Genomic DNA, 26,478 nt, shown 5'->3' with positions numbered 1-26,478 from the left:
CACGATGAGCCAATATGAACGTTTACTGGGTTTTGTTGACTGCCACCTGCCAGACTCACTTCTGACTATTGCCCTATGTTCCCTGTTCAAATGTAGTGCACTATATAGGGAACAGAGACCTATGGTCCCTGGTCAAAAGTAATGCACTAATAGGGAGCCATTTGGGACATCTCCGAGAGAGAGAGAGAGAGAGAGAGAGAGAGAGAGAGAGAGACAGAGACAGAGAGAGAGAGAGAGAGAGAGAGAGAGAGAGACAGGGAGAGAGACAGAGAGAGAGAGAGAGAGAGAGAGAGAGAGACAGAGAGAGAGGATTACAGTGGAGAGGGGATTTGGTGTTAATTAAGACTTTGTCTTTGTCACCTGTCAATCACAGCTCAACCACCATAGAAATATAATCACTAGAATGTACATTCCCATTAAAATGTTAAGTATACACATGAGTGGCCCAGTTAAACTGCTGTAAGCTGAAGGGCTCTGTTTACATCCCCTGTCAATCACCTGTCAATCAGAAATCAGGGCCACACCCTCTTCCTCTCAGTCCTCATCAGCATCTGCATGATAGTAGTTTTATCAGTGGCCCAATCCCAAATCAACCCCTTAACCCTAAGCCCAATGTACTTGTGGAGATCTGAGAGGATTTGATTTGTATAGGGACTTTGGATACAGGATGTAGGGGTGCATTTGTAGCAGACCAGGGACTCCAGCCATGAGGTCACACTGTAACAGACCAGGGACTCCAGCCATGAGGTCACACTGTAACAGACCAGGGACTCCAGCCACGAGGTCACACTGTAACAGACCAGGGACTCCAGCCACGAGGTCACACTGTAACAGACCAGGGACTCCACCCATGAAGTCACACTGTAACAGACCAGGGACTCCAGCCATGATGAGGTCACACTGTAACAGACCAGGGACTCCAGCCATGATGGGGTCACACTGTAACAGACCAGGGACTCCAGGTCCTACTATTTGATATCTTTCATATATTTTCAGTGTTTGCTCTAGCCTGGCTGGATTGTCAGATGTGTTTAGAGCTGAACACTACGGGGCCGCCTGGCCTTCACTGAATTAATAACCTGTCATATCCCTAATCAGGCTCAATCTCTCATTGGCCAAAGAGCCATTTCTCCAATCTTATGTCTGAACAGTCTGACAGAGACAAAAACATCCACACATCCACAAATACGCACTCAAACACGGCTATGCAAACATTCATCTCCCAAGAAAGCGCTGAGGAGTGTAATGTCAGTTGGATGTCGGGCTGTCCCCAACAACAACAAAAAAACTGGCTCGACTTTCGTCTTTTCTTTCGACCAATCAATCAATCGATCTCCTGCTGGCTTTCGCAAATTTCGCCGTTACTCTCCTGATGTTTCGGTAATAGGCTGCTACATGAGGAGTCGGCAACCTTTCTCACGTGGAATGTCATTTTATCTTACCATTTCTACCGATTTGAGTACCACTTATGTTTTTTCATAATGCAAATTTTTGTGGAACAGTTTCATTTAATTGATATTATACCACAGCATTGTTGAATACTCATTTCTGATTGGTTAGAAAGGCATTCAAAAATGGTCATTAAAACCAGATAACGGGACAGGTGCAACAACAAAAAACTATTGTTATTCTCAATGGATGTAAAAACAGATTTTTTATTGTGAAACAAACAAGAAATATGACCAAAAAAACAGGAAACTTGAGTGTGCATAATTATTTACCCCCCCCAATTTTTTTTTTTTTTTTTTTTTTGTACTTTATAGAGCAACCTTTTGCAGACATTACAGCTGCAAGTCACCTTGGGGTATGTCTCTATAAGCTTGGCACATCCAGCCACTGGGATTTTTGCCATTCTTCAAGGCAAAACTGCTCCAGCTCCTTCAAGTTGGATGGGTTCCGCTGTTGTACAGCAATCTTTAAGTCATACCACATATTCTCAATTGGATTGAGGTCTGGACTTTAACTAGGCCATTCCAAGACATTGAAATGTTTCCCCTTAAACCACTCGAGTGTTACTTTAGCAGTATGTGTAGGGTCATTGTCCTGCTGGAAGGTGAACCTCCGTCCCAGTCTCAAATCTCTGGAAGACTGAAACAGGTTTCCCTCAAGAATTTCCCTGTATTGAGTGCCATCCATCATTCCTTTAATTCTGACCAGTTTCCCAGTTCCTGCTGATAAAAAAACATCCCCACAGCATGATGCTGCCTCCACCATGCCTTACTGTGTGGATGGAGTTCTCTGGGTGATGAGAGGTGTTGGGTTTGCGCCAGACGTAGCATTTTCCTCCTATCTAGTCTCAGCCTCCGCAATGGATTAGTCTCAGCCTCCGCAATGGATTAGTCTCAGCCTCCTCAATGGATTAGTCTCAGCCTCCTCAATGGATTAGTTCACTGAGATGGGCGCAAATCAGACAAGTGTCTCTTGTGCCATTAACGAATGTATATACAGAGCATTCAGAAGGTATTCAGACCCCTTCCCTTCTTTGTTGTTACGTTACAGTCTTATTCTAAAATGGATTACATATTTGTTTCCCTCATCAATCTATACACAATACTCCATAATGACAAAGTGAAAACATGTTTTTTGAAATTTATGGCAAAATTATAAAAAAATAAAAATAAAACACTGTATTTACATAAGTATTCAGACCCTTTGCTATGAGACTCAAATTGAGCTCAGGTGAATCCTGTTTCAATTGATCATACTTGAGATGTTTCTTCAGCTTGATTGGAGTCCACCTGTGGTATTTACTTTTTTTATTTAACTAGGCATGTCACTTAAGAACAAATTCTTATTTACAATGACGGCCTACCTCGGCCAAACACGGACGTCGCTGGGCCAATTGTTTGCTGCACTGTGGGACTCCCAATCACAGCCAGATGTGATTCAGCCTGGATTTGAACCAGGGACTGTAGTGATGCCTATTGCACTGAGATGCATTGAAGTTTCCCAAGAAAACAGTGGCCTCCATCATTCTTAAATGGAAGAAGTTTGTAACCACCAAGACTCTTCCTAGAGCTGGCCACTCGGCCAAACTGAGCAATCAGGGGAGAAGGGCCTTGGCCAGGGAGGTGACCAAGAACCCGATGGTCACTCAGAGGGAACGATGAATGTAACAAAGTACAGAGAGATCCTTGATTAAAACCTGCTCCAGAGCACTCAGGACCTCAGACTGGGGTGAAGGTTCACCTACCAACAGGACAATGACCACACAGCAAAGACAATGCAGGAGTGGCTTCGGGACAAGTCTATGAATGTCCTTGAGTGGCCCAGCCAGAGACCGGACTTGAACCCGATCAAACATCTCTGGAGAGACCTGAAAATAGCTTTGCAGCGATGCTCCCTTGCAACCTGGCAGAGCTTGAGAGGATCTGCAGAGAAGAATGGGAGAAACTCTGCAAATACAGGTGTGCCGAGCGTGTAGCTTCGTACCCAAGAAGACTCAAGGTTGTCATCGCTGCGAAAAGGTGCTTCAACAAAGTACTGAGTAAAGGGTCTGAATACTTATGTAAATGTGATATTTCCGCTTTGTCATTATGGGGTGTTGTGTGTAGATTGATGAGAATTTTTTAAATATTTAATCCATTTTAGAATAAGGCTGTAATGTAACAAAATGTGGAAAAGGTCAAGGGGTATGAATACTTTCCGAATGCGCTGTATATATTTGCTACTGCTCAACATTTTTTTTTATCTCGGGCGACCAACAGCCTATCGACCAAACAATCGACCAGTCGACTAATTGGGGTCAGCCTTAGTTGGAAGTAAACTGTTACAGATGCCAAGATACAGTACTACTACAGTTAACTGCTTATAGTCTACCCTCCAAGATACTACTACAGTTAACTGCTTATAGTCTACCTTCCAAGATACTACTACAGTTAACTGCTTATAGTCTACCCTCCAAGATACTACTACAGTTAACTGCTTATAGTCTACCTTCCAAGATACTACTACAGTTAACTGCTTATAGTCTACCCTCCAAAATACTACTACAGTTAACTGCTTATAGTCTACCTTCCAAGATACTACTACAGTTAACTGCTTATAGTCTACCCTCCAAGATAGTTCTATACCTAACTGCTTATAGGTTACCCTTGGCAACATACAAAGTAATTATGTTGATTGCTGTTGCCTAGCTACTCTACAAGTGGAGTTTCCATGCCTAATGATTCTTAGTTGGAAGTTCAACTGATTTAGTTTTTGATACCTCTGGACAGAAAATAAAACCAGTTTGTCATTCCAATTAAATTCAAGCCATTGCTGTTTTAGTAACTTTGTAAGAGCCTTGTATGCATGAAACCCAGGGAGCAACAGAACATTACCCATTTTAGAAAAGACAGCAGCTAATTTCTGTTCCAAATGCTCCAGTTTTTTACTCATGAGCTGTACAAGTAAACACAGAAATGGGCTTTTACCGTCCAGCTGTCCACTGAAGCTAGCCTTAACGATTGCACTTAAAGAGATGCTTTTGAAAATGTTTTATTCTGTTAATCTCGCTGGAAAGGTTTTATGTTGTGTCTTGATTCTGGACATTGTGATTTCACTGGAAATCTATAGGCCTACGATGTTCTGATATGATTGATTTGCTGTGTGAAAAAGGAAGGGGAAAGAAGCAGGGGATAGATAGAGTAAGCTGTTGTAAGGAATTGGGTTAAGCTGGATCCAGGGGATGTTGTGAAGCCTTAAACAGAACCATATCTGCACACTGACTCAGCGAGAAACTCAACAACTGGGAAACATACTATGGATTTCAGGAAGCTTTGCCCGCCGTAATTATTTGTCAGTCTTAGGAGATATTAGACATCATGATTCTGACTAAGTTGTTAATGTACAGAGGGCCCGACGGGGGCACGCCCTCTGCGACGTTTCAGAACATGCGGCGACATAAGAAGTCGTGCTGGGAGCTCTTCCAGAACGGCTACAGGGTCAAGACGGAACAACAACAGCAGGTCGTGGAGAAAGAGGACCGGGACAACCTGTGTCTTCCTGCTTCTTTCACAGCTGGCACAGCGTTTTCCCGGGTTAGGGGAGGGTTTGGCCAGCCGGGTTTTCCTTGTCTCATCGTGCTCTAGCGACTCCTTGTGGCAGGCCAGGTACCTTCGGTCGTCAGTTGGAAGGTGTTTTCTCCGACACATTGGTACTGATAGCTTCCAGGTTAAGCAAGCAGTGTGTCAAGAAGCAAGGGCGGCTTGGCATGGTCGTGTTTGGGAGGACGCATGGCTCTCGATCTTCGCCTCTCCCGAGTCCGTACGGGAGTTGCAGCGACAAGACTGGCTGCCAGTAAATTACAGTTAATGTGACAGTGTTACATAAAGGAAGTATTTCTAGCCATTTTTTCATGTTATGGAACCAATTTAATATTTGATGAACAGGAAATGAAGAAATGTAAGAAATTTGGATTATTAAGTTATTCTAAAGTGAAAAATCTACTTGGTATATACATTAGTGAGTATTTATCTTATTTAACACAAAGGGGAAATTTGGTTGAGTGAAAAAAATAGGTTACAACTTAAAATATCGGTTTGTTAATAATCAAATATAACAGCATAGAATCATTTATTTGGTATCGACAAATTTTGTGTATTTCAATTAAGAACTAATTTACTTGTAACCAGTTGACACATTTTTTGTTGTAGGTTGATCCAAAAGAGTAATTTGTTTACAGTGCAGGACAGAGTGAGTCATGAACACCACGGTACACAGCTCTAGTGCTGGTAGAGTACATGTAAGAGGTTTTAGTGGCCTAGAATTGTGCATTATTGGAATGTTTTTTTTAGTAACTTTCTGGGATTGACACAGGCAACACATTTTTGTTATTATGAGTTACATAATCTGATGTTATAATTTAGGGATTTATGGACAATAATCATTGAGAAAGGAGGAAAATACAATTCTAAAACAAATGTAAATAAATATTCTCAGTGACACAACGTTGACAACACAGTAGGCTTAGGTGTACAGTGCATCTGCTGTAGTACACAGTTATCCCCAGCAGGGTATTGTGGGATTGAAATACAGTTGCATGCCATACTGCAACAGCCCTCGGTGCTGTAACAATAAGCAATGAATTATTTCACATCCATTTGTTGGATGATCAGATTATACTCTCTCTGTGTGTGTGTGTGTGTGTGTGTGTGTGTGTGTGTGTGTGTGTGTGTGTGTGTGTGTGTGTGTGTGTGTCTGTCTGTGTCTCTGTGTGTGTGTGTGTGTGTGTGTGTGTGTGTGTGTGTGTGTGTGTGTGTGTGTGGCACAGACCTTTGAAGGTAATGGCAATTCACCTTTGACCTTGAGCACTTGGAAAGGTACTTAGATATTTTTTTTTTATGGCTACAAATGTGGAATTATTTGACGTCATGGCTGTTGACCCGTCTAAACTGGGCCGGTCCACCTGTCTTTGGTCTTTTGACTAATCCAGGTTTTCATCTCTTGCTTTTTCACTCTTTTAGTCCTTTTAGTAATGAAAAATGATTCTGGTAGATGCTCGTGCTTTGTGATTTAGTGAGCCTCTTGAGATGTATTACTCTGTATGAGACATTGGCATTGTATTTATTCCTCAGAAGATTCTTTGATGCAGACTGAGTTGTTTTGAATAAGGTTTTAATTTTTTTTGTTTTGTTTGTAGTTTCTGCTACTTGCTTCTCTGCTGATGTTTTGAGAGGCCTATACCTTGGTTGTGCTTTGGTGCTGCTATTTTTTTTAAGGGCTCTTTAGTTATTATCTATGAGTCCATTCAAGATTTTAAAGATGGATGAAGGCCTCAAAGGTATGCAATTTGGTTTGCTGTGATTTTACTTGCTTTACTGTGTACAGGCGAATAACAATGACTCAATGTAAATAACATGTGCAAAGAATTCATTCTGAGTAACTTGTACTTTTCTCTTACACAGGCTTACGGTTTTTAAGGGCCTTAAGATTGATACAGTTCTCAGAAATCTTACAGTTTTTGAATATATTAAAAACAAGGTAAGTGCATTTTAATTTTCTCCACGTTTAGTGTCTTTAGGTTAACTAGAATTAGATTTGTATTCATTCTAATTAGTAGTATTTCAAATATTTGCATGCGCTATGTTATGACAATGTTTGTAATTCTGACTTCATTTGTGATGAATATTGACCCAGTTTTACAATTATACAATACATTTACTGGCTCTTCTGATACTGCGGGCTTTTTAATGCACAGTAGCTACTGGACATGAGTTAAATATAGAACTTAATCTCAGAACTTGTGCAACTTTGTTATTGGATCAAATATTTTTGTTATTGACAGCTAGTCAAGTGAGCATGGCCTACTTTCAGTCCTGCTGGATAACTGGGGGAACAGTTTGATATATTTCTGTCATATTTGGGGAATTAAATCATTTACCGTATTATATTGTATTGTACTGCTATGATAACAAGCAAATCATCTATTTCACTTTTAAAAACTAAAGGGATTACATGTTGTTCTTTAGTATGTATAATATATCCTATATTCAATTTTTCTTCAATTCCAAATGGATTCTGAATTGATGCTTCTGCTCTTGGAAACCTATTGGACATGATGCAGCATGATGAATTATATCATTTACCCTACTGCTTAGAATTAAAGCTTTGTGAGGCACAGATGTCAGGAAGAGCTTATAGCTCAACAAAATGCTTCAGAATAATCCCCAGACTCATTAACTGTGATGAAGGTAAGGGCAGAGCAGGACAGAACAAACAGTGCATAAATGGGCTGGGGTCAGGCCAGACTAATACTGGACAGGACAATGCAAGCCACTGTAATATTACCATAGGAATATAGATTAAAGACTGTAACATTACCATAGGAATACACAGTAAAGACTGTAACATCGTAAAATTGTTGTTTTGTTGCTGTTACATAATATTGTGGGTTGAGCAGCTCAGTGTGTAACCAGCTATCACCCTTTATCCTAAAGGAGGTTCTATAACCAGATATCACCCATTATCCTAAAGGAGGTTCTCTAACCAGATATCACCCGTTATCCTAAAGGAGGTTCTGTAACCAGATATCACCAGATATCACCCGTTATCTTAAAGGAGGTTCTATAACCAGATATCACCAGATATCACCCATTATCCTAAAGGAGGTTCTGTTACCAGATATCACCCATTATCCTAAAGGAGGTTCTATAACCAGATATCACCAGATATCACCCATTATCCTAAAGGAGGTTCTGTAACCAGATATCACCCATTATCCTAAAGGAGGTTCTGTTACCAGATATCACCCATTATCCTAAAGGAGGTTCTATAACCAGATATCACCAGATATCACCCATTATCCTAAAGGAGGTTCTGTAACCAGATATCACCAGATATCACCCATTATCCTAAAGGAGGTTATATAACCAGATATCACCTGTTATCCTAAAGGAGGTTCTGTAACCAGATATCACCAGATATCACCCATTATCCTAAAGGAGGTTCTATAACCAGATATCACCCTTTATCCTAAAGGAGGTTCTATAACCAGATATCACCCTTTATCCTAAAGGAGGTTCTATAACCAGATATCACCCTTTATCCTAAAGGAGGTTCTGTAACCAGATATCACCAGATATCACCAGATATCACCCGTTATCCTAAAGGAGGTTCTGTAACCAGATATCACCAGATATCACCCGTTATCCTAAAGGAGGTTCTGTAACCAGATATCACCAGATATCACCCTCTATCTTAAAGGAGGTTCTGTAACCAGATATCACCAGATATCACCCGTTATCCTAAAGGAGGTTCTGTAACCAGATATCACCCCTTATCCTAAAGGAGGTTCTGTAACCAGATATCACCAGATATCACCCGTTATCCTAAAGGAGGTTCTATAACCAGATATCACCCTTTATCCTAAAGGAGGTTCTATAACCAGATATCACCCTTTATCCTAAAGGAGGTTCTGTAACCAGATATCACCAGATATCACCCGTTATCCTAAAGGAGGTTCCGTAACCAGATATCACCAGATATCACCAGATATCACCCGTTATCCTAAAGGAGGTTCTGTAACCAGATATCACCCCTTATCCTAAAGGAGGTTCTGTCACCAGATATCACCTTTTATCCTAAAGGAGGTTCTGTAACCAGATATCACCAGATATCACCCGTTATCCTAAAGGAGGTTCTGTAACCAGATATCACCAGATATCACCCGTTATCCTAAAGGAGGTTCTGTAACCAGATATCACCAGATATCACCCGTTATCCTAAAGGAGATTCTGTAACCAGATATCACCAGATATCACCTTTTATCCTAAAGGAGGTTCTGTAACCAGATATCACCCCTTATCCTAAAGGAGGTTCTATAACCAGATATCACCAGATATCACCCTTTATCCTAAAGGAGGTTCTATAACCAGATATCACCCTTTATCCTGAAGGAGGTTCTGTAACCAGATATCACCTTTTATCCTAAAGGAGGTTCTATAACCAGATATCACCCTTTATCCTGAAGGAGGTTCTGTAACCAGATATCACCCATTATCCTAAAGGAGGTTCTATAACCAGATATCACCAGATATCACCCTTTATCCTAAAGGAGGTTCTATAACCAGATATCACCAGATATCACCCTTTATCCTAAAGGAGGTTCTATAACCAGATATCACCCTTTATCCTGAAGGAGATTCTGTAACCAGATATCACCTTTTATCCTAAAGGAGGTTCTATAACCAGATATCACCCTTTATCCTGAAGGAGGTTCTGTAACCAGATATCACCCATTATCCTAAAGGAGGTTCTATAACCAGATATCACCAGATATCACCCTTTATCCTAAAGGAGGTTCTATAACCAGATATCACCCTTTATCCTGAAGGAGGTTCTGTAACCAGATATCACCAGATATCACCCATTATCCTAAAGGAGGTTCTGTAACCAGATATCACCAGATATCACCTTTTTTCTCAAAGGATGTTCTTTAAACAAAATCCCTCAGTAGGCACTTATAGTGCAAGGGAATATAGTAACAACTGGAGAAACCAAACTACTTTTTGTTATGTTCATGACTATATTACGGCACTGTTTTGACAAACAGGTCAATTAAAGTGCTACCGACATTTTATTACCAAATATGGATCCTGTACACTTCTTTTAAACCTTCACAAGGCAGGTATTTTGGTGTTCAACACTATCAATGTTCATTGATATTGTCTGGCTCTCTTGTTTTCAATAGCAATTCCATAAAACTGGTGAACTTGTGTTCAATCTTCATAAGCACATGGCTAACAGCTGCAGGCTTCATACATTTGGTGAGTTACCCAGCACCATAAAGGCGAAACAGAAGAACTATATGATTGTAAATATTCAGTCTCTGACACATCTAACAGACATCAATTTAAGTAAGGTATTGTACAACCTAGCCCCTTTAATACTGCAGTGGGCTAAATCAGGGTCACACAGAGTGTTCTTGGTTGTCTTAAACAAATCTACTTTGAAACAAAAGTATACACCTCACACACATGGTTTAAATAAAGAAGACACCTGTACCATGTCAGATATAGAGTTGAAATGCATTTCATTTTGAGTTTGAATCCCAATATTACACTTTACATATATCACAAAAGACTGAAATATAATACAACCGTTTGATATAGAAACACCGGATTTTCAGGTTAAAAAAAAAGTATATTAATTAGGAAATTATTAGTTAGGAAATTATCAATTAGGAAATTGTGAGAAATATGAATAACATTCCACCCATGGCACTACTAGAGGGAGGATTGGTAATTTGCCTGCAGGAAAGGAATACAGAGATATCCTACAGAGATATGCTACATACAGTAGATATAGCTACAGAGATATCCTACAGAGATATAGCTACAGAGATATCCTACAGAGATATAGCTACAGAGATATAGCTACAGAGATATCCAACATACAGTAGATATAGCTACAGAGATATCCTACAAACAGTAGATATCCTGCAGAGATATCCTACAGAGATCCTACAGAGATATCATGCATACAGTAGATATCCTACAGATATATTCTACAGAGATATAGCTACAGAGATATCCTACAGAGATATCATACATACAGTAGATATCCAACAGAGATATCCTACAGAGATATAGCTACATAGATATCCTACAGAGATATCCTACAAAGATATAGCTACACAGATATCCTGCAGAGATATAGCTACAGAGATATTCTACAGAGATTCTATGGAGATATCCTACATACAGTAGATATCCTACAGATACATTCTACAGAGATATCCTACAGAGATATCATACATACAGTAGATATCCAACAGAGATATCCTACAGGGATATAGATACAGAGATATCCTACAGAGATATCCTACATACAGTAGATATCCTACAGAGATATCCTACAGAGATATCCTACAGATATATTCTACAGAGATATCCTACAGAGATATCCTACATACAGTAGATATCCTACAGAGATATCCTACAGAGATATCCTACAGATATATTCTACAGAGATATCCTACAGAGATATCCTACATACAGTAGATATCCTACAGAGATATCCTACAGAGATATCCTACAGATATATTCTACAGAGATATAGCGACAGAGATATCCTACAGAGATATCATACATACAGTAGATATCCAACAGAGATATCCTACAGAGATATAGCTACATAGATATCCTACAGAGATATCCTACAGAGATATAGCTACACAGATATCCTGCAGAGATATAGCTACAGAGATATTCTACAGAGATCCTATGGAGATATCCTACATACAGTAGATATCCTACAGATACATTCTACAGAGATATAGCTACAGAGATATCCTACAGAGATATCCTACATACAGTAGATATCCTACAGATACATTCTACAGAGATATAGCTACAGTACTTTGATGCATGTTATACCTGTGGAATACGTCTGTTTTTAGAATGTGTATGGCCTCTAGATGGTAGCATAGTCATTGCTTCTGAAAATGTAAAAGTTTATTACAGTTCTGAAGACAGTACATCATTGATAAGGTGTGAGTCACAAAGTAACAAAGAAATAACTGAGTAAGTAAGTAATACATCAGATGAGTGAGTTGAGAGTGAGTTAGTAAGTTGTAATACAAGAAAAAGGCTCTCTGTATGTTCCTCTCTTTCAATATCCAGTATTGTGACCTTTGTTCTAGGTGGAAAACTCAGGGGATCCTTGGGAAAACTTCCAAAATTCCCAGTCACTTTCCTACTGGGAATGTGTCTACTTACTGATGGTTACCATGTCCACTGTGGGCTATGGAGACGTGTATGCCAAAACTACCCTGGGACGACTTTTCATGGTGTTCTTCATCCTCGGTGGTTTGGTAAAAAAAAAAAAAACTCTCTTATTTTATTTATACCTAACCCGCTTATATCCTTCATGCATACGATCACACCTCCAGCCATCACGATACCTATCCACTGCTGCCCTTAACAACAGCTGGGAAGTCTCTGCACTTCAAAAAGCCTGTTGAAAATCAAAGCTCTATTGTTGTCTTGTAGTTGATGTTTTTCTGTGGCTGAGTTACCCATGGCTGTTTATTATTGTCAAGTTCATTATATTTGTAAGTATTATATGCCTATAGTACTTATTAAATAATAATTGTACTGAAGGTATACACATTTACATGTATTATTATATTTTGTATAGTTTTATTTCTGAGTATATACTGAATTGCTATATGGTTCAAACCGAATAAGATTGTTTTTTAAAAATAATTTCCACTGTAAACTAAAGTAATGTGTGGTTTCAGATCACTCAATGCTTGAGATCCCCTCCCCAAATTCCAACAAACACAGTGAAAGGAGTGATCTATAGACCAGCGGGATGGTCAACATGACACATCAGTTTAGACCAGTTACACACAGCAGACACTTAGCATGATGCAACCAAAACTATTATGTTGATTTGACTTGATTATTTCTATTTATGGATAACAATGGAAGAAGGCTTAGTTCAGACAGTAGTACAGTACTACTACAGTAGTCAGTTCAGACAGTAGGACAGTACTACTACAGTAGTCAGTTCAGACAGCAGTACAGTACTACTACAGTAGTCAGTTCAGACAGTAGTACAATACTACAGTAGTTAGTTCAGACAGAAGTACAGTACTACAGTAGTTAGTTCAGACAGTACAGTATTACAGTAGTCAGTTCAGACAGTAGTACAGTACTACAGTAGTCAGTTCAGATAGTAGTACAGTACTACAGTAGTCAGTTCAGATAGTAGTACAGTACTACAGTAGTTAGTTCAGACAGAAGTACAGTATTACAGTAGTCAGTTCAGATAGTAGTACAGTACTACAGTAGTTAATTCAAACAGTAGTACAGTACTTCAGTAGTTAGTTCAGACAGTAGTACAGTACTTCAGTAGTTAGTTCAGACAGTAGTACAATACTACAGTAGTTAGTTCAGACAGTAGTACAGTACTTCAGTAGTTAGTTCAGATAGTAGTACAGTACTACAGTAGTCAGTTCAGACAGATGTGCAGTATTACAGTAGTCAGTTCAGATAGTAGGATAGTACTACTACAGTAGTTAGTTCAGACAGTAGTACAGTACTACAGTAGTTAGTTCAGACAGTACAGGACTACAGTAGTTAGTTCAGACAGTAGTACAGTACTACAGTAGTTAGTTCAGACAGTAGTACAGTACTACAGTAGTTAGTTCAGACAGTACAGGACTACAGTAGTCAGTTCAGACAGTAGGACAGTACTACTACAGTAGTCAGTTCAGACAGTGGGATAGTACTACTACAGTAGTCAGTTCAGACAGTAGTACAGTACTACAGTAGTTAGTTCAGACAGTAGTACAGTACTACAGTAGTCAGTTCAGACAGTAGTACAGTACTACAGTAGTTAGTTCAGACAGTAGTACAGTACTACAGTAGTCAGTTCAGACAGTAGGACAGTATTACAGTAGTCAGTTCAGACAGAAGTACAGGACTACAGTAGTCAGTTCAGACAGTAGGACAGTACTACAGTAGTCAGTTCAGACAGTAGGACAATACTACAGTAGTCAGTTCAGACAGTAGGACAGTATTACAGTAGTCAGTTCAGACTGAAGTACAGGACTACAGTAGTCAGTTCAGACAGTAGGACAGTACTACTACAGTAGTTCAGAGTATTATCAGTGACATTACCAATCACTCTTTTACCCAAGTTTAATTACATTTATTTAAGTTATATTATATAGTTTATATACATGTATACAATACTGTAAGTCAGTTATGTACACTTTGTATATACTGTAAGTTTATACATTGTAATTACAAGTCAAATTTAAGCATAAAGGCCTCAAATCTATTGGATAAACACATTTTTCATCTAATTTAAATGTGGAGATATGTTACTGTAGGCTGTGCTATTCAAATCAACCTGGCATAAGTGTTTGTTGGACAAAACATGGCATATAAGGTTTTTTTCCTTCCTTTTTATTACCGGAAAACTTTTTCAATAACAGATTGGCGTACAGTGTCAACTGTGTCATTTTCCTGCTTTTTTCCCTAACTAAATATCCGTAAAAGTTAAGTTAAATTTCCTGACATTTTTTCTTCTTCATTTGCTTATCATACTTTTATCCCCTAGAATCTGAATATGATAACATTTACATAATTTCAGATTTTGTTCTAACTTTTACTATAATGTAGTAATCTGACTTGTTCTATCCGTCAACTATTGTATCTAGAGAAATTAAACCTTTTTTTTTGTGCAAATTTTCTATTCTATTCTTTTTTTTCATTTATTTTTTTTCTAGAATTTTCAGATTTTACGGATATATTTGAAGCAAGAATAGACGCCCTGCTCTCTCTCTCTCTTTGCCTATCTTTGTTTTAGTCTCTTCTTCTGTCTCCTATCTTCTCCTTAGGCCATGTTTGCGAGCTACGTCCCTGAAATCATAGAGTTAATAGGAAACCGCAAGAAATATGGTGGTTCCTATAGTGCTGTTAATGGGAGAAAGTAAGTATTACCGGGAGGCTCTACTGCCTCTGCCGCAGTAGAATCGTCCTCTGCATGCCCTTTTCTTTCTCTGTTCCATGCATGTAGGCCATGTTTGCTCGCTACGTGCCAGAAATTGCTGCTCTCATCCTTAATCGGAAGAAATACGGAGGGAGTTATAACTCGACCCGAGGCAGAAAGTAAGTCAAACAAATAAACAAACAAACAAAATGATTGTAAAAGGTGTGGTTTTGGTGTGACTTCTCAAATTGCCCCCCTCTCCTAAAGAGGAGTACCAGTAAATTATTCTAAAATGCTTTATATTGAAAAGTTTAGACCTTTTAAAAATGTATATTTTTTTTAAGTCTACGGAGAGTTTGGCCATGAAAAGCTTATTGCTGTTGTTTTGTATCGGTATTCGTGTGCTAGCCGTCATCGTGTCAAAAGCATTATTTGCTATATGCTTGAACGTTTTACTCATTTATTTACTAGAATGCTTACATGTTTGTGTCTGTGTTTTGTATTTGCCAGTCTTACCATGCATCTTACCACCCACCACAATGCACATATTATTTTATTTCTTTTGGGGGGGGGGGCACGTAAAGTCCGGACTGATTCCAACTGGAGTTGTAGTCATTTTATATAGCATTTCTAAATTCATGAATATATTAATAATAATTTTTAACATTATATGCTCTATCTTAATGACAGAGATTATGTCATTTTTTCACAATAAAAAAAAAATGACTAGTGTCTTAATTAAGTGTCCTAGGAAACAGACTCACAAAACGGGACTAACCTTTAGTTAAATAATCAGCTAATCTAAATCTAATTTATTCCCAGATGATTTCAAATGAATGTTAATAAAGTGGTCTACCTTTTTTGTGTCTTTTTCATGTCCACATACGCTCTTGCATGTTCCTCGCTTGCTTCCAGTTTACTTTTATTTCCTTGTTTTTTTTGTGTGGTTCCACCAGTTCATTTGATTTTCTAAACCCTGCTACATTCCTGGCCTTAATCTGCAGTCAGACCTACAACCTAAGGGGCCAAATACTACCTTGAGATGTGTGCTCATAACTCAAATTTCCATGCAAATCTCCCATTGACATCAATCAATGAAGGATTATATGCAGAAATTCAATTTACAATATGTGTATCTCAAAGTACAGTAGGATTCATCCCTACTGCCTCATCCCTCTGAACAAACTTCTCTTGGTTCGTTTTTACAATTTTTTTGTTGTTTAATTTGTTGTGGATAATTTTTTGGGACTTTCTTTTAGTCAAGTCTCTTCAGCCAGCGTCTGATATGGTAATTTATATATTTTTTTAGTCAAGTCTCTATAGCCAGTGTCTGTTTTTGGTAATTTATTCTCTTCTCCTTTCTTCTGCATTCTGAAGGATGTGTATTTCCGTTTCATGTGATTCGTATTCTTATCTCTCAGTCCTACTGTCCTAGTATATTCCCCCTTTTCATACCTTTTCATATACAAATATGAATAGAATTTATCTGTATTATTCACATAAAGACCCAATTCTATAATGTAAACAAGATACAATATGATAAATAAGAAATGTAATAAGATACACAATGTTCGATTTATTTCAAAATCATGTGCAGGTATGTGAGAAGTTGTTAGTATAAATTACTTGTATCTACAGTGGGGCAAAAAAGTATTTAGTCGGTCACCAATTGTACAAGTTCTCCACTTAAAAAGATGAGAGAGGCCTGAATTTTCATCATAGGTACACGTCAACTATGACAGACAAAATGAGGGGGAAAAATCCAGAAAATCACATTGTAGGATTTTTAATGAATTTATTTGCAAATTATGGTGGAAAATAAGTATTTGGTCACCTACAAACAAGCAAGATTTATGGCTCTCACAGACCTGTAACTTCTTCTTTAAGAGGCTCCTCTGTCCTCCACTCGTTACCTGTATTAATGGCACCTGTTTGACCTTGTTATCAGTATAAAAGACACCTGTCCACAACCTCAAACAGTCACACTCCAAACTCCACTATGGCCAAGACCAAAGAGCTGTCAAAGGACACCAGAAACAAAATTGTAGACCTGCACCAGGCTGGGAAGACTGAATATGCAATAGGTAAGCAGCTTAGTTTGAAGAAATCAACTGTGGGAGCAATTATTAGGAAATGGAAGACATACAAGACCACTGATAATCTCCCTCGATCTGGGGCTCCACGCAAGATCTCACCCCGTGGGGTCAAAATGATCACAAGAACAGTGAGCAAAAATCCCAGAACCACACAGGGGGATCTAGTAAATGACCTGCAGAGAGCTGGGACCAAAGTAACAAAGCCTACCATCAGTAACACACTACGCCGACAGGGACTCAAATCCTGCAGCGCCAGACGTGTCCCCCTGCTTAAGCCAGTACATGTCCAGGCTCATCTGAAGTTTGCTAGAGAGCATTTGGATGATCCAGAAGAAGCTTGGGAGAATGTCATATGGTCAGATGAAAACAAAATATAACTTTTTGGTAAAAACTCAACTCGTCATGTTTGGAGGACAAAGAATGTGAGTTGCATCCAAAGAACACCATACCTACTGTGAAGCATGGGGGTGGAAACATTATGCTTTGGGGCTTTTTTTCTGCAAAGGGACCAGGACGACTGATCCGTGTAAAGGAAAGAAAGAATGGGGCCATGTATCGTGAGATTTTGAGTGAAAACCTCCTTCCTTCAGCAAGGGCATTGAAGATGAAACGTGGCTTGGTCTTTCAGCATGACAATGATCCCAAACACACCGGCCAGGCAACGAAGGAGTGGCTTCGTAAGAAGCATTTCAAGGTCCTGGAGTGGCCTAGCCAGTCTCCAGATCTCAACCCCATAGAAAATCTTTGGAGGGAGTTGAAAGTCCGTGTTGCCCAGCAACAGCCCCAAAACATCACTGCTCTAGAGGAGATCTGCATGGAGGAATGGGCCAAAATACCAGCAACAGTGTGTGAAAACCTTGTGAAGACTTACAGAAAATGTTTGACCTCTGTCATTGCCAACAAAGGGTATATTACAAAGTATTGAGATAAACTTTTGTTATTGACCAAATACTTATTTTCCACCATCATTTGCTAATAAATTCATAAAAAATCCTACAATGTGATTTTTTGGATTTTCTGGATTTTCTCTCATTTTGTCTGTCATAGTTGAAGTGTACCTGTGATGAAAATTACAGGCCTCTCTCATCTTTTTAAGTGGGAGAACTTGCACAATTGGTTGCTGACTAAATACTTTTTTGCCCCACTGTAAATCTTCAAACCAATAAGTTTGGTACAATATGTGATGGAACTGATCATTGCAATAACAGCTTAAAGAAATGCCCTTCTTAACCCCATCCTGAGTTTTATCTCACAATGAAGAGTTTATCTCACAATCCTGCGGGTACTATCCTGTAGCAGGGATACTGTCTGATGGAAAGTTACCCCCCCCGTGGAGACAACATGAATCTTGCTAAAGATAAGCTCTTTTCTGGATTGTAGAATGTAGCAATCACATCGTAATCTCCAACAATGGAAATTGTCATTATTTTTAATCTGTTAGTGGGAAGCCAGAATGCTCTCTGCTCTTGACCTGTCCTTCAGGCCTTACATAGGACGGACTGTACAGTCTAAAGGGCTTTAGTACTGTCAACTGTTCACATAACAATGGACTATTGTTCATCAAAGAACATGTACCGTAGAAGTCAGGGAGAATGATGTGTTGTTTGGTAATAAACAGTGGGCTGGCTGTGTGTGTTGTCTACACGGAAACCGACTTTTCCAGGTCTTTAAAAAAATATTTAAAAATCTATCAGATCCAACGTATGATTTTTTTTTTTCCAGAGTCAAGAAAGAACGTGAAACATCCGTCAGCAGTCTATCAACATCTTTATTTTGGCTGCAGCTTTCAGCAAACCATAGTTAAAATCTTATGACTATTCCTGGATCTTATTTCCTATAGGCACATCGTGGTCTGTGGTCATATTACCCTTGAAAGTGTGTCCAACTTCCTTAAAGACTTCCTACACAAGGACAGGGATGATGTCAATGTAGAAATTGTTTTTCTCCATAAGTAAGTGTACCATGTTTTTTCCTTACACTTTACGGGCCAGTTTCCCGGACCCAGATTAAACCTAGTCTTGGACTAAAAACCATAAAAACCAATTGATAGTCCATTCAAAGTGTGTTTTATTCCAGGACTATGGGTTTAATCTGAGTCTGGGAAAATGGCCCGAAGACTCATAACAATACTGAGTGTTTCAGAGAAGGAAAGGTGATAGCAGCTCCCAAAATTGACCCCAACAACCTTTTGGGAGCTGCTATCACCTTTCCTTGTTTTGGAATACTCAGACTCTACAATGACTATATCCTGATAAGCACCCAGATCCATGGAAACCGTGGAAACCGTTTGGTATAGCCCACCCGTTGCATCATTAGAATAAATGACCCTTCAATTACAACACAATGAATTGCAATTTGACTTGCTGAGGAGGAGACGTCACTCAGAGCCCTAACATTAACACAAGTGTCCTGTCTGTCTCAGTACACAACCTAATATTGAGGTGGAAGCCTCGGTTAACATTAACACACTCTACTTTCTGTCCCAGTATTCCCCCTAATCTTGAGCTGGAAGCCTCGGTTAACATTAACACACTCTACTTTCTATCCCAGTATTTCCCCTAATCTTGAGCTAGAAGCCTCGGTTAACATTAACACACTCTACTTTCTGTCCCAGTATTCCCCCTAATCTTGAGCTGGAAGCCTCGGTTAACATTAACACACTCTACTTTCTATCCCAGTATTTCACCTAATCTTGAGCTGGAAGCCTCGGTTAACATTAACACACTCTACTTTCTATCCCAGTATTTCCCCTAATCTTGAGCTGGAAGCCTCGGTTAACATTAACACACTCTACTTTCTATCCCAGTATTTCCCCTAATCTTGAGCTGGAAGCCTCGGTTAACATTAACACACTACTTTCTATCCCAGTATTTCCCCTAATCTTGAGCTGGAAGCCTCGGTTAACATTAACACACTCTACTTTCTGTCCCAATATTTCCCCTAATCTTGAGCTGGAAGCCTCGGTTAACATTAAAACACTCTACTTTCCTGCCAGTATTTCCCCTAATCTTGAGCTGGAAGCCTCGGTTAACATTAACACACTCTACTTTCTATCCCACTATTTCCCCTAATCTTGATGTGGAAGCCTCGGTTAACATTAACACACTCTACTTTCTATCCCAGTATTTCCCCTAATCTTGAGCTGGAAGCCTCGGTTAACATTAACACACTCTACTTTCTATCCCAGTATTTCCCCTAATCTTGATCTGGAAGCCACGGTTAACATTAACACACTCTACTTTCTATCCCAGTATTTCCCCTAATCTTGAGCTGGAAGCCTCGGTTAACATTACCACACTCTACTTTCTATCCCAGTATTTCCCCTAATCTTGAGCTGGAAGCCTTGGTTAACATTAACACACTCTACTTTCTATCCCAGTATTTCCTCTAATCTTTAGCTGGAAGCCTCGGTTAACATTAACACACTCTACTTTCTGTCCCAATATTTCCCCTAATCTTGAGCTGGAAGCCTCGGTTAACATTAACACACTCTACTTTCCTGCCAGTATTTCCCCTAATCTTGAGCTGGAAGCCTCGGTTAACATTAACACACTCTACTTTCTATCCCAGTATTTCCCCTAATCTTGAGCTGGAAGCCTCGGTTAACATTAACACACTCTACCTTCTATCCCAGTATTTCCCCTCATCTTGAGCTGGAAGCCTCGGTTAACATAAACACACTCTACTTTCTGTCCCAGTATTTCCCCTAATCTTGAGCTGGAAGCCTCGGTTAACATTAACACACTCTACTTTCTATCCCAGTATTTCCCCTAATCTTGAGCTGGAAGCCTCGGTTAACATTAACACACTCTACTTTCTATCCCAGTATTTCCCCTAATCTTGAGCTGGAAGCCTCGGTTAACATTAACACACTACTTTCTATCCCAGTATTTCCCCTAATCTTGAGCTGGAAGCCTCGGTTAACATTAACACACTCTACTTTCTATCCCAGTATTTCCCCTAATCTTGAGCTGGAAGCCTCGGTTAACATTAACACACTCTACCTTCTATCCCAGTATTTCCCCTAATCTTGAGCTGGAAGCCTCGGTTAACATTAACACACTTTACTTTCTGTCCCAGTATTTCCCCTAATCTTGAGCTGGAAGCCTCGGTTAACATTAACACACTCTACTTTCCTGCCAGTATTCCCCTAATCTTGATCTGGAAGCCTCGGTTAACATTAACACACTCTACTTTCTATCCCAGTATTTCCCCTAATCTTGAGGTGGAAGCCTCGGTTAACATTAACACACTCTACTTTCTATCCCAGTATTTCCCCTAATCTTGAGCTGGAAGCCTGGGTTAACATTAACACACTCTACTTTTTATCCCAGTATTTCCCCTAATCTTGAGCTGGAAGCCTCGGTTAACATTAACACACTCTACTTTCTATCCCAGTATTTCCCCTAATCTTGAGCTGGAAGCCTCGGTTAACATTAACACACTCTACTTTCTATCCCAGTATTTCCCCTAATCTTGAGCTGGAAGCCTGGGTTAACATTAACACACTCTACTTTTTATCCCAGTATTTCCCCTAATCTTGAGCTGGAAGCCTCGGTTAACATTAACACACTACTTTCTATCCCAGTATTTCCCCTAATCTTGAGCTGGAAGCCTCGGTTAACATTAACACACTCTACTTTCTATCCCAGTATTTCCCCTAATCTTGAGCTGGAAGCCTCGGTTAACATTAACACACTCTACTTTCTATCCCAGTATTTCCCCTAATCTTGAGGTGGAAGCCTCGGTTAACATTAACACACTCTACTTTCTATCCCAGTACATCCCCTAATCTTGGGCTGGAAGCCTCGGTTAACATTAACACACTCTACTTTCTATCCCAGTATTTCCCTAATCTTGATCTGGAAGCCTCGGTTAACATTAACACACTCTACTTTCTATCCCAGTATTTCCCCTAATCTTGAGCTGGAAGCCTCGGTTAACATTACCACACTCTACTTTCTATCCCAGTATTTCCCCTAATCTTGAGCTGGAAGCCTCGGTTAACATTAACACACTCTACCTTCTATCCCAGTATTTCCCCTCATCTTGAGCTGGAAGCCTCGGTTAACATAAACACACTCTACTTTCTGTCCCAGTATTTCCCCTAATCTTGAGCTGGAAGCCTCGGTTAACATTAACACACTCTACTTTCTATCCCAGTATTTCCCTAATCTTGAGCTGGAAGCCTCGGTTAACATTAACACACTACTTTCTATCCCAGTATTTCCCCTAATCTTGAGCTGGAAGCCTCGGTTAACATTAACACACTCTACTTTCTATCCCAGTATTTCCCCTAATCTTGAGCTGGAAGCCTCGGTTAACATTAACACACTCTACCTTCTATCCCAGTATTTCCCCTAATCTTGAGCTGGAAGCCTCGGTTAACATTAACACACTTTACTTTCTGTCCCAGTATTTCCCCTAATCTTGAGCTGGAAGCCTCGGTTAACATTAACACACTCTACTTTCCTGCCAGTATTCCCCTAATCTTGAGCTGGAAGCCTCGGTTAACATTAACACACTCTACTTTCTATCCCAGTATTTCCCCTAATCTTGAGGTGGAAGCCTCGGTTAACATTAACACACTCTACTTTCTATCCCAGTATTTCCCCTAATCTTGAGCTGGAAGCCTGGGTTAACATTAACACACTCTACTTTTTATCCCAGTATTTCCCCTAATCTTGAGCTGGAAGCCTCGGTTAACATTAACACACTCTACTTTCTATCCCAGTATTTCCCCAAATCTTGAGCTGGAAGCCTCGGTTAACATTAACACACTCTACTTTCTATCCCAGTATTTCCCCTAATCTTGAGCTGGAAGCCTCGGTTAACATTAACACACTCTACCTTCTATCCCAGTATTTCCCCTCATCTTGAGCTGGAAGCCTCGGTTAACATTAACACACTCTACTTTCTGTCCCAGTATTTCCCTAATCTTGAGCTGGAAGCCTCGGTTAACATTAACACACTCTACTTTCTGTCCCAGTATTTCCCTAATCTTGAGCTGGAAGCCTCGGTTAACATTAACACACTCTACTTTCTATCCCAGTATTTCCCTAATCTTGAGCTGGAAGCCTCGGTTAACATTAACACACTACTTTCTATCCCAGTATTTCCCCTAATCTTGAGCTGGAAGCCTCGGTTAACATTAACACACTCTACTTTCTATCCCAGTATTTCCCCTAATCTTGAGCTGGAAGCCTCGGTTAACATTAACACACTCTACTTTCTATCCCAGTATTTCCCCTAATCTTGAGGTGGAAGCCTCGGTTAACATTAACACACTCTACTTTCTATCGCAGTACATCCCCTAATCTTGGGCTGGAAGCCTCGGTTAACATTAACACACTCTACTTTCTATCCCAGTATTTCCCCTAATCTTGATCTGGAAGCCTCGGTTAACATTAACACACTCTACTTTCTATCCCAGTATTTCCCCTAATCTTGAGCTGGAAGCCTCGGTTAACATTACCACACTCTACTTTCTATCCCAGTATTTCCCCTAATCTTGAGCTGGAAGCCTCGGTTAACATTAACACACTCTACTTTCTATCCCAGTATTTCCCCTAATCTTGAGGTGGAAGCCTCGGTTAACATTAACACACTCTATTTTCTATCCCAGTATTTCCCCTAATCTTGAGCTGGAAGCCTCGGTTAACATTACCACACTCTACTTTCTATCCCAGTATTTCCCCTAATCTTGAGCTGGAAGCCTCGGTTAACATTAACACACTCTACTTTCTATCCCAGTATTTCCCCTAATCTTGAGGTGGAAGCCTCGGTTAACATTAACACACTACTTTCTATCCCAGTATTTCCCCTAATCTTGAGCTGGAAGCCTCGGTTAACATTAACACACTCTACTTTCCTGCCAGTATTTCCCCTAATCTTGAGCTGGAAGCCTCGGTTAACATTAACACACTCTACTTTCTATCCCAGTATTTCCCCTAATCTTGAGGTGGAAGCCTCGGTTAACATTAACACACTCTACTTTCTATCCCAGTATTTCCCCTAATCTTGAGCTGGAAGCCTCGGTTAACATTAACACACTCTACTTTCTATCCCAGTATTTCCCCTAATCTTGATCTGGAAGCCTCGGTTAACATTAACACACTCTACTTTCTATCCCAGTATTTCCCCTAATCTTGAGCTGGAAGCCTCGGTTAACATTGCCACACTCTACTTTCTATCCCAGTATTTCCCCTAATCTTGAGGTGGAATCCTCGGTTAACATTAACACACTACTTTCTATCCCAGTATTTCCCCTAAACTTGAGCTGGAAGCCTCGGTTAACATTAACACACTCTACTTTCTATCCCAGTATTTCCCCTAATCTTGAGCTGGAAGCCTCGGTTAACATTAACACACTCTACTTTCTATCCCAGTATTTCCCCTAATCTTGAGCTGGAAGCCTCGGTTAACATTAACACACTACTTTCTATCCCAGTATTTCCCCTAATCTTGAGCTGGAAGCCTCGGTTAACATTAACACACTCTACTTTCTATCCCAGTATTTCCCCTAATCTTGAGCTGGAAGCCTCGGTTAACATTAACACACTCTACTTTCTATCCCAGTATTTCCCCTAATCTTGAGGTGGAAGCCTCGGTTAACATTAACACACTCTACTTTCTATCCCAGTACATCCCCTAATCTTGGGCTGGAAGCCTCGGTTAACATTAACACACTCTACTTTCTATCCCAGTATTTCCCCTAATCTTGATCTGGAAGCCTCGGTTAACATTAACACACTCTACTTTCTATCCCAGTATTTCCCCTAATCTTGAGCTGGAAGCCTCGGTTAACATTACCACACTCTACTTTCTATCCCAGTATTTCCCTAATCTTGAGCTGGAAGCCTCGGTTAACATTAACACACTCTACTTTCTATCCCAGTATTTCCCCTAATCTTGAGGTGGAAGCCTCGGTTAACATTAACACACTCTATTTTCTATCCCAGTATTTCCCCTAATCTTGAGCTGGAAGCCTCGGTTAACATTACCACACTCTACTTTCTATCCCAGTATTTCCCCTAATCTTGAGCTGGAAGCCTCGGTTAACATTAACACACTCTACTTTCTATCCCAGTATTTCCCTAATCTTGAGGTGGAAGCCTCGGTTAACATTAACACACTACTTTCTATCCCAGTATTTCCCTAATCTTGAGCTGGAAGCCTCGGTTAACATTAACACACTCTACTTTCCTGCCAGTATTTCCCTAATCTTGAGCTGGAAGCCTCGGTTAACATTAACACACTCTACTTTCTATCCCAGTATTTCCCCTAATCTTGAGGTGGAAGCCTCGGTTAACATTAACACACTCTACTTTCTATCCCAGTATTTCCCTAATCTTGAGCTGGAAGCCTCGGTTAACATTAACACACTCTACTTTCTATCCCAGTATTTCCCCTAATCTTGATCTGGAAGCCTCGGTTAACATTAACACACTCTACTTTCTATCCCAGTATTTCCCCTAATCTTGAGCTGGAAGCCTCGGTTAACATTGCCACACTCTACTTTCTATCCCAGTATTTCCCCTAATCTTGAGCTGGAAGCCTCGGTTAACATTAACACACTCTACTTTCTATCCCAGTATTTCCCCTAATCTTGAGGTGGAAGCCTCGGTTAACATTAACACACTCTACTTTCTATCCCAGTATTTCCCCTAATCTTGAGGTGGAATCCTCGGTTAACATTAACACACTACTTTCTATCCCAGTATTTCCCCTAAACTTGAGCTGGAAGCCTCGGTTAACATTAACACACTCTACTTTCTATCCCAGTATTTCCCCTAATCTTGAGCTGGAAGCCTCGGTTAACATTAACACACTCTACTTTCTATCCCAGTATTTCCCCTAATCTTGAGCTGGAAGCCTCGGTTAACATTAACACACTCTACTTTATATCCCAGTATTTCCCCTAATCTTGAGCTGGAAGCCTCGGTTAACATTAACACACTCTACTTTCTATCCCAGTATTTCCCCTAATCTTGAGGTGGAAGCCTCGGTTAACATTAACACACTACTTTCTATCCCAGTATTTCCCCTAATCTTGAGCTGGAAGCCTCGGTTAACATTAACACACTCTACTTTCTATCCCAGTATTTCCCTAATCTTGAGCTGGAAGCCTCGGTTAACATTAACACACTCTACTTTCCTGCCAGTATTTCCCCTAATCTTGAGCTGGAAGCCTCGGTTAACATTAACACACTACTTTCTATCCTAGTATTTCCCCTAATCTTGAGCTGGAAGCCTCGGTTAACATTAACACACTCTACTTTCTATCCCAGTATTTCCCCTAATCTTGAGCTGGAAGCCTCGGTTAACATTAACACACTCTACTTTCTATCCCAGTATTTCCCCTAATCTTGAGCTGGAAGCCTCGGTTAACATTAACACACTCTACTTTCTATCCCAGTATTTCCCCTAATCTTGAGCTGGAAGCCTCGGTTAA

At 39.9% G+C, this 26,478-nt stretch overlaps 1 protein-coding gene across 2 annotated transcripts in view; it reads left to right on the top strand.

Moving 5' to 3' along the window:
• The window catches only part of LOC112224696 (calcium-activated potassium channel subunit alpha-1), a 214,727-nt gene that overhangs the window by 117,488 nt on the left and 70,761 nt on the right, over positions 1–26,478 (top strand). For both annotated transcript variants that reach the window (XM_042305752.1, XM_042305753.1), the window contains exons 6-10: positions 6,888–6,963; positions 10,172–10,247; positions 12,125–12,295; positions 14,837–14,928; positions 18,865–18,975. In XM_042305752.1, coding sequence (XP_042161686.1) covers positions 6,888–6,963; positions 10,172–10,247; positions 12,125–12,295; positions 14,837–14,928; positions 18,865–18,975 — 526 coding nt within the window. The remainder of the gene's footprint in view (positions 1–6,887; positions 6,964–10,171; positions 10,248–12,124; positions 12,296–14,836; positions 14,929–18,864; positions 18,976–26,478) is intronic.

This window comes from Oncorhynchus tshawytscha, linkage group LG25, assembly GCF_018296145.1.
Source record: "Oncorhynchus tshawytscha isolate Ot180627B linkage group LG25, Otsh_v2.0, whole genome shotgun sequence".
Classification (NCBI taxonomy): domain Eukaryota; kingdom Metazoa; phylum Chordata; class Actinopteri; order Salmoniformes; family Salmonidae; genus Oncorhynchus; species Oncorhynchus tshawytscha.
Note: the sequence above shows the minus strand (reverse complement) of the source record. Positions and strands in the feature narration are given on the sequence as shown.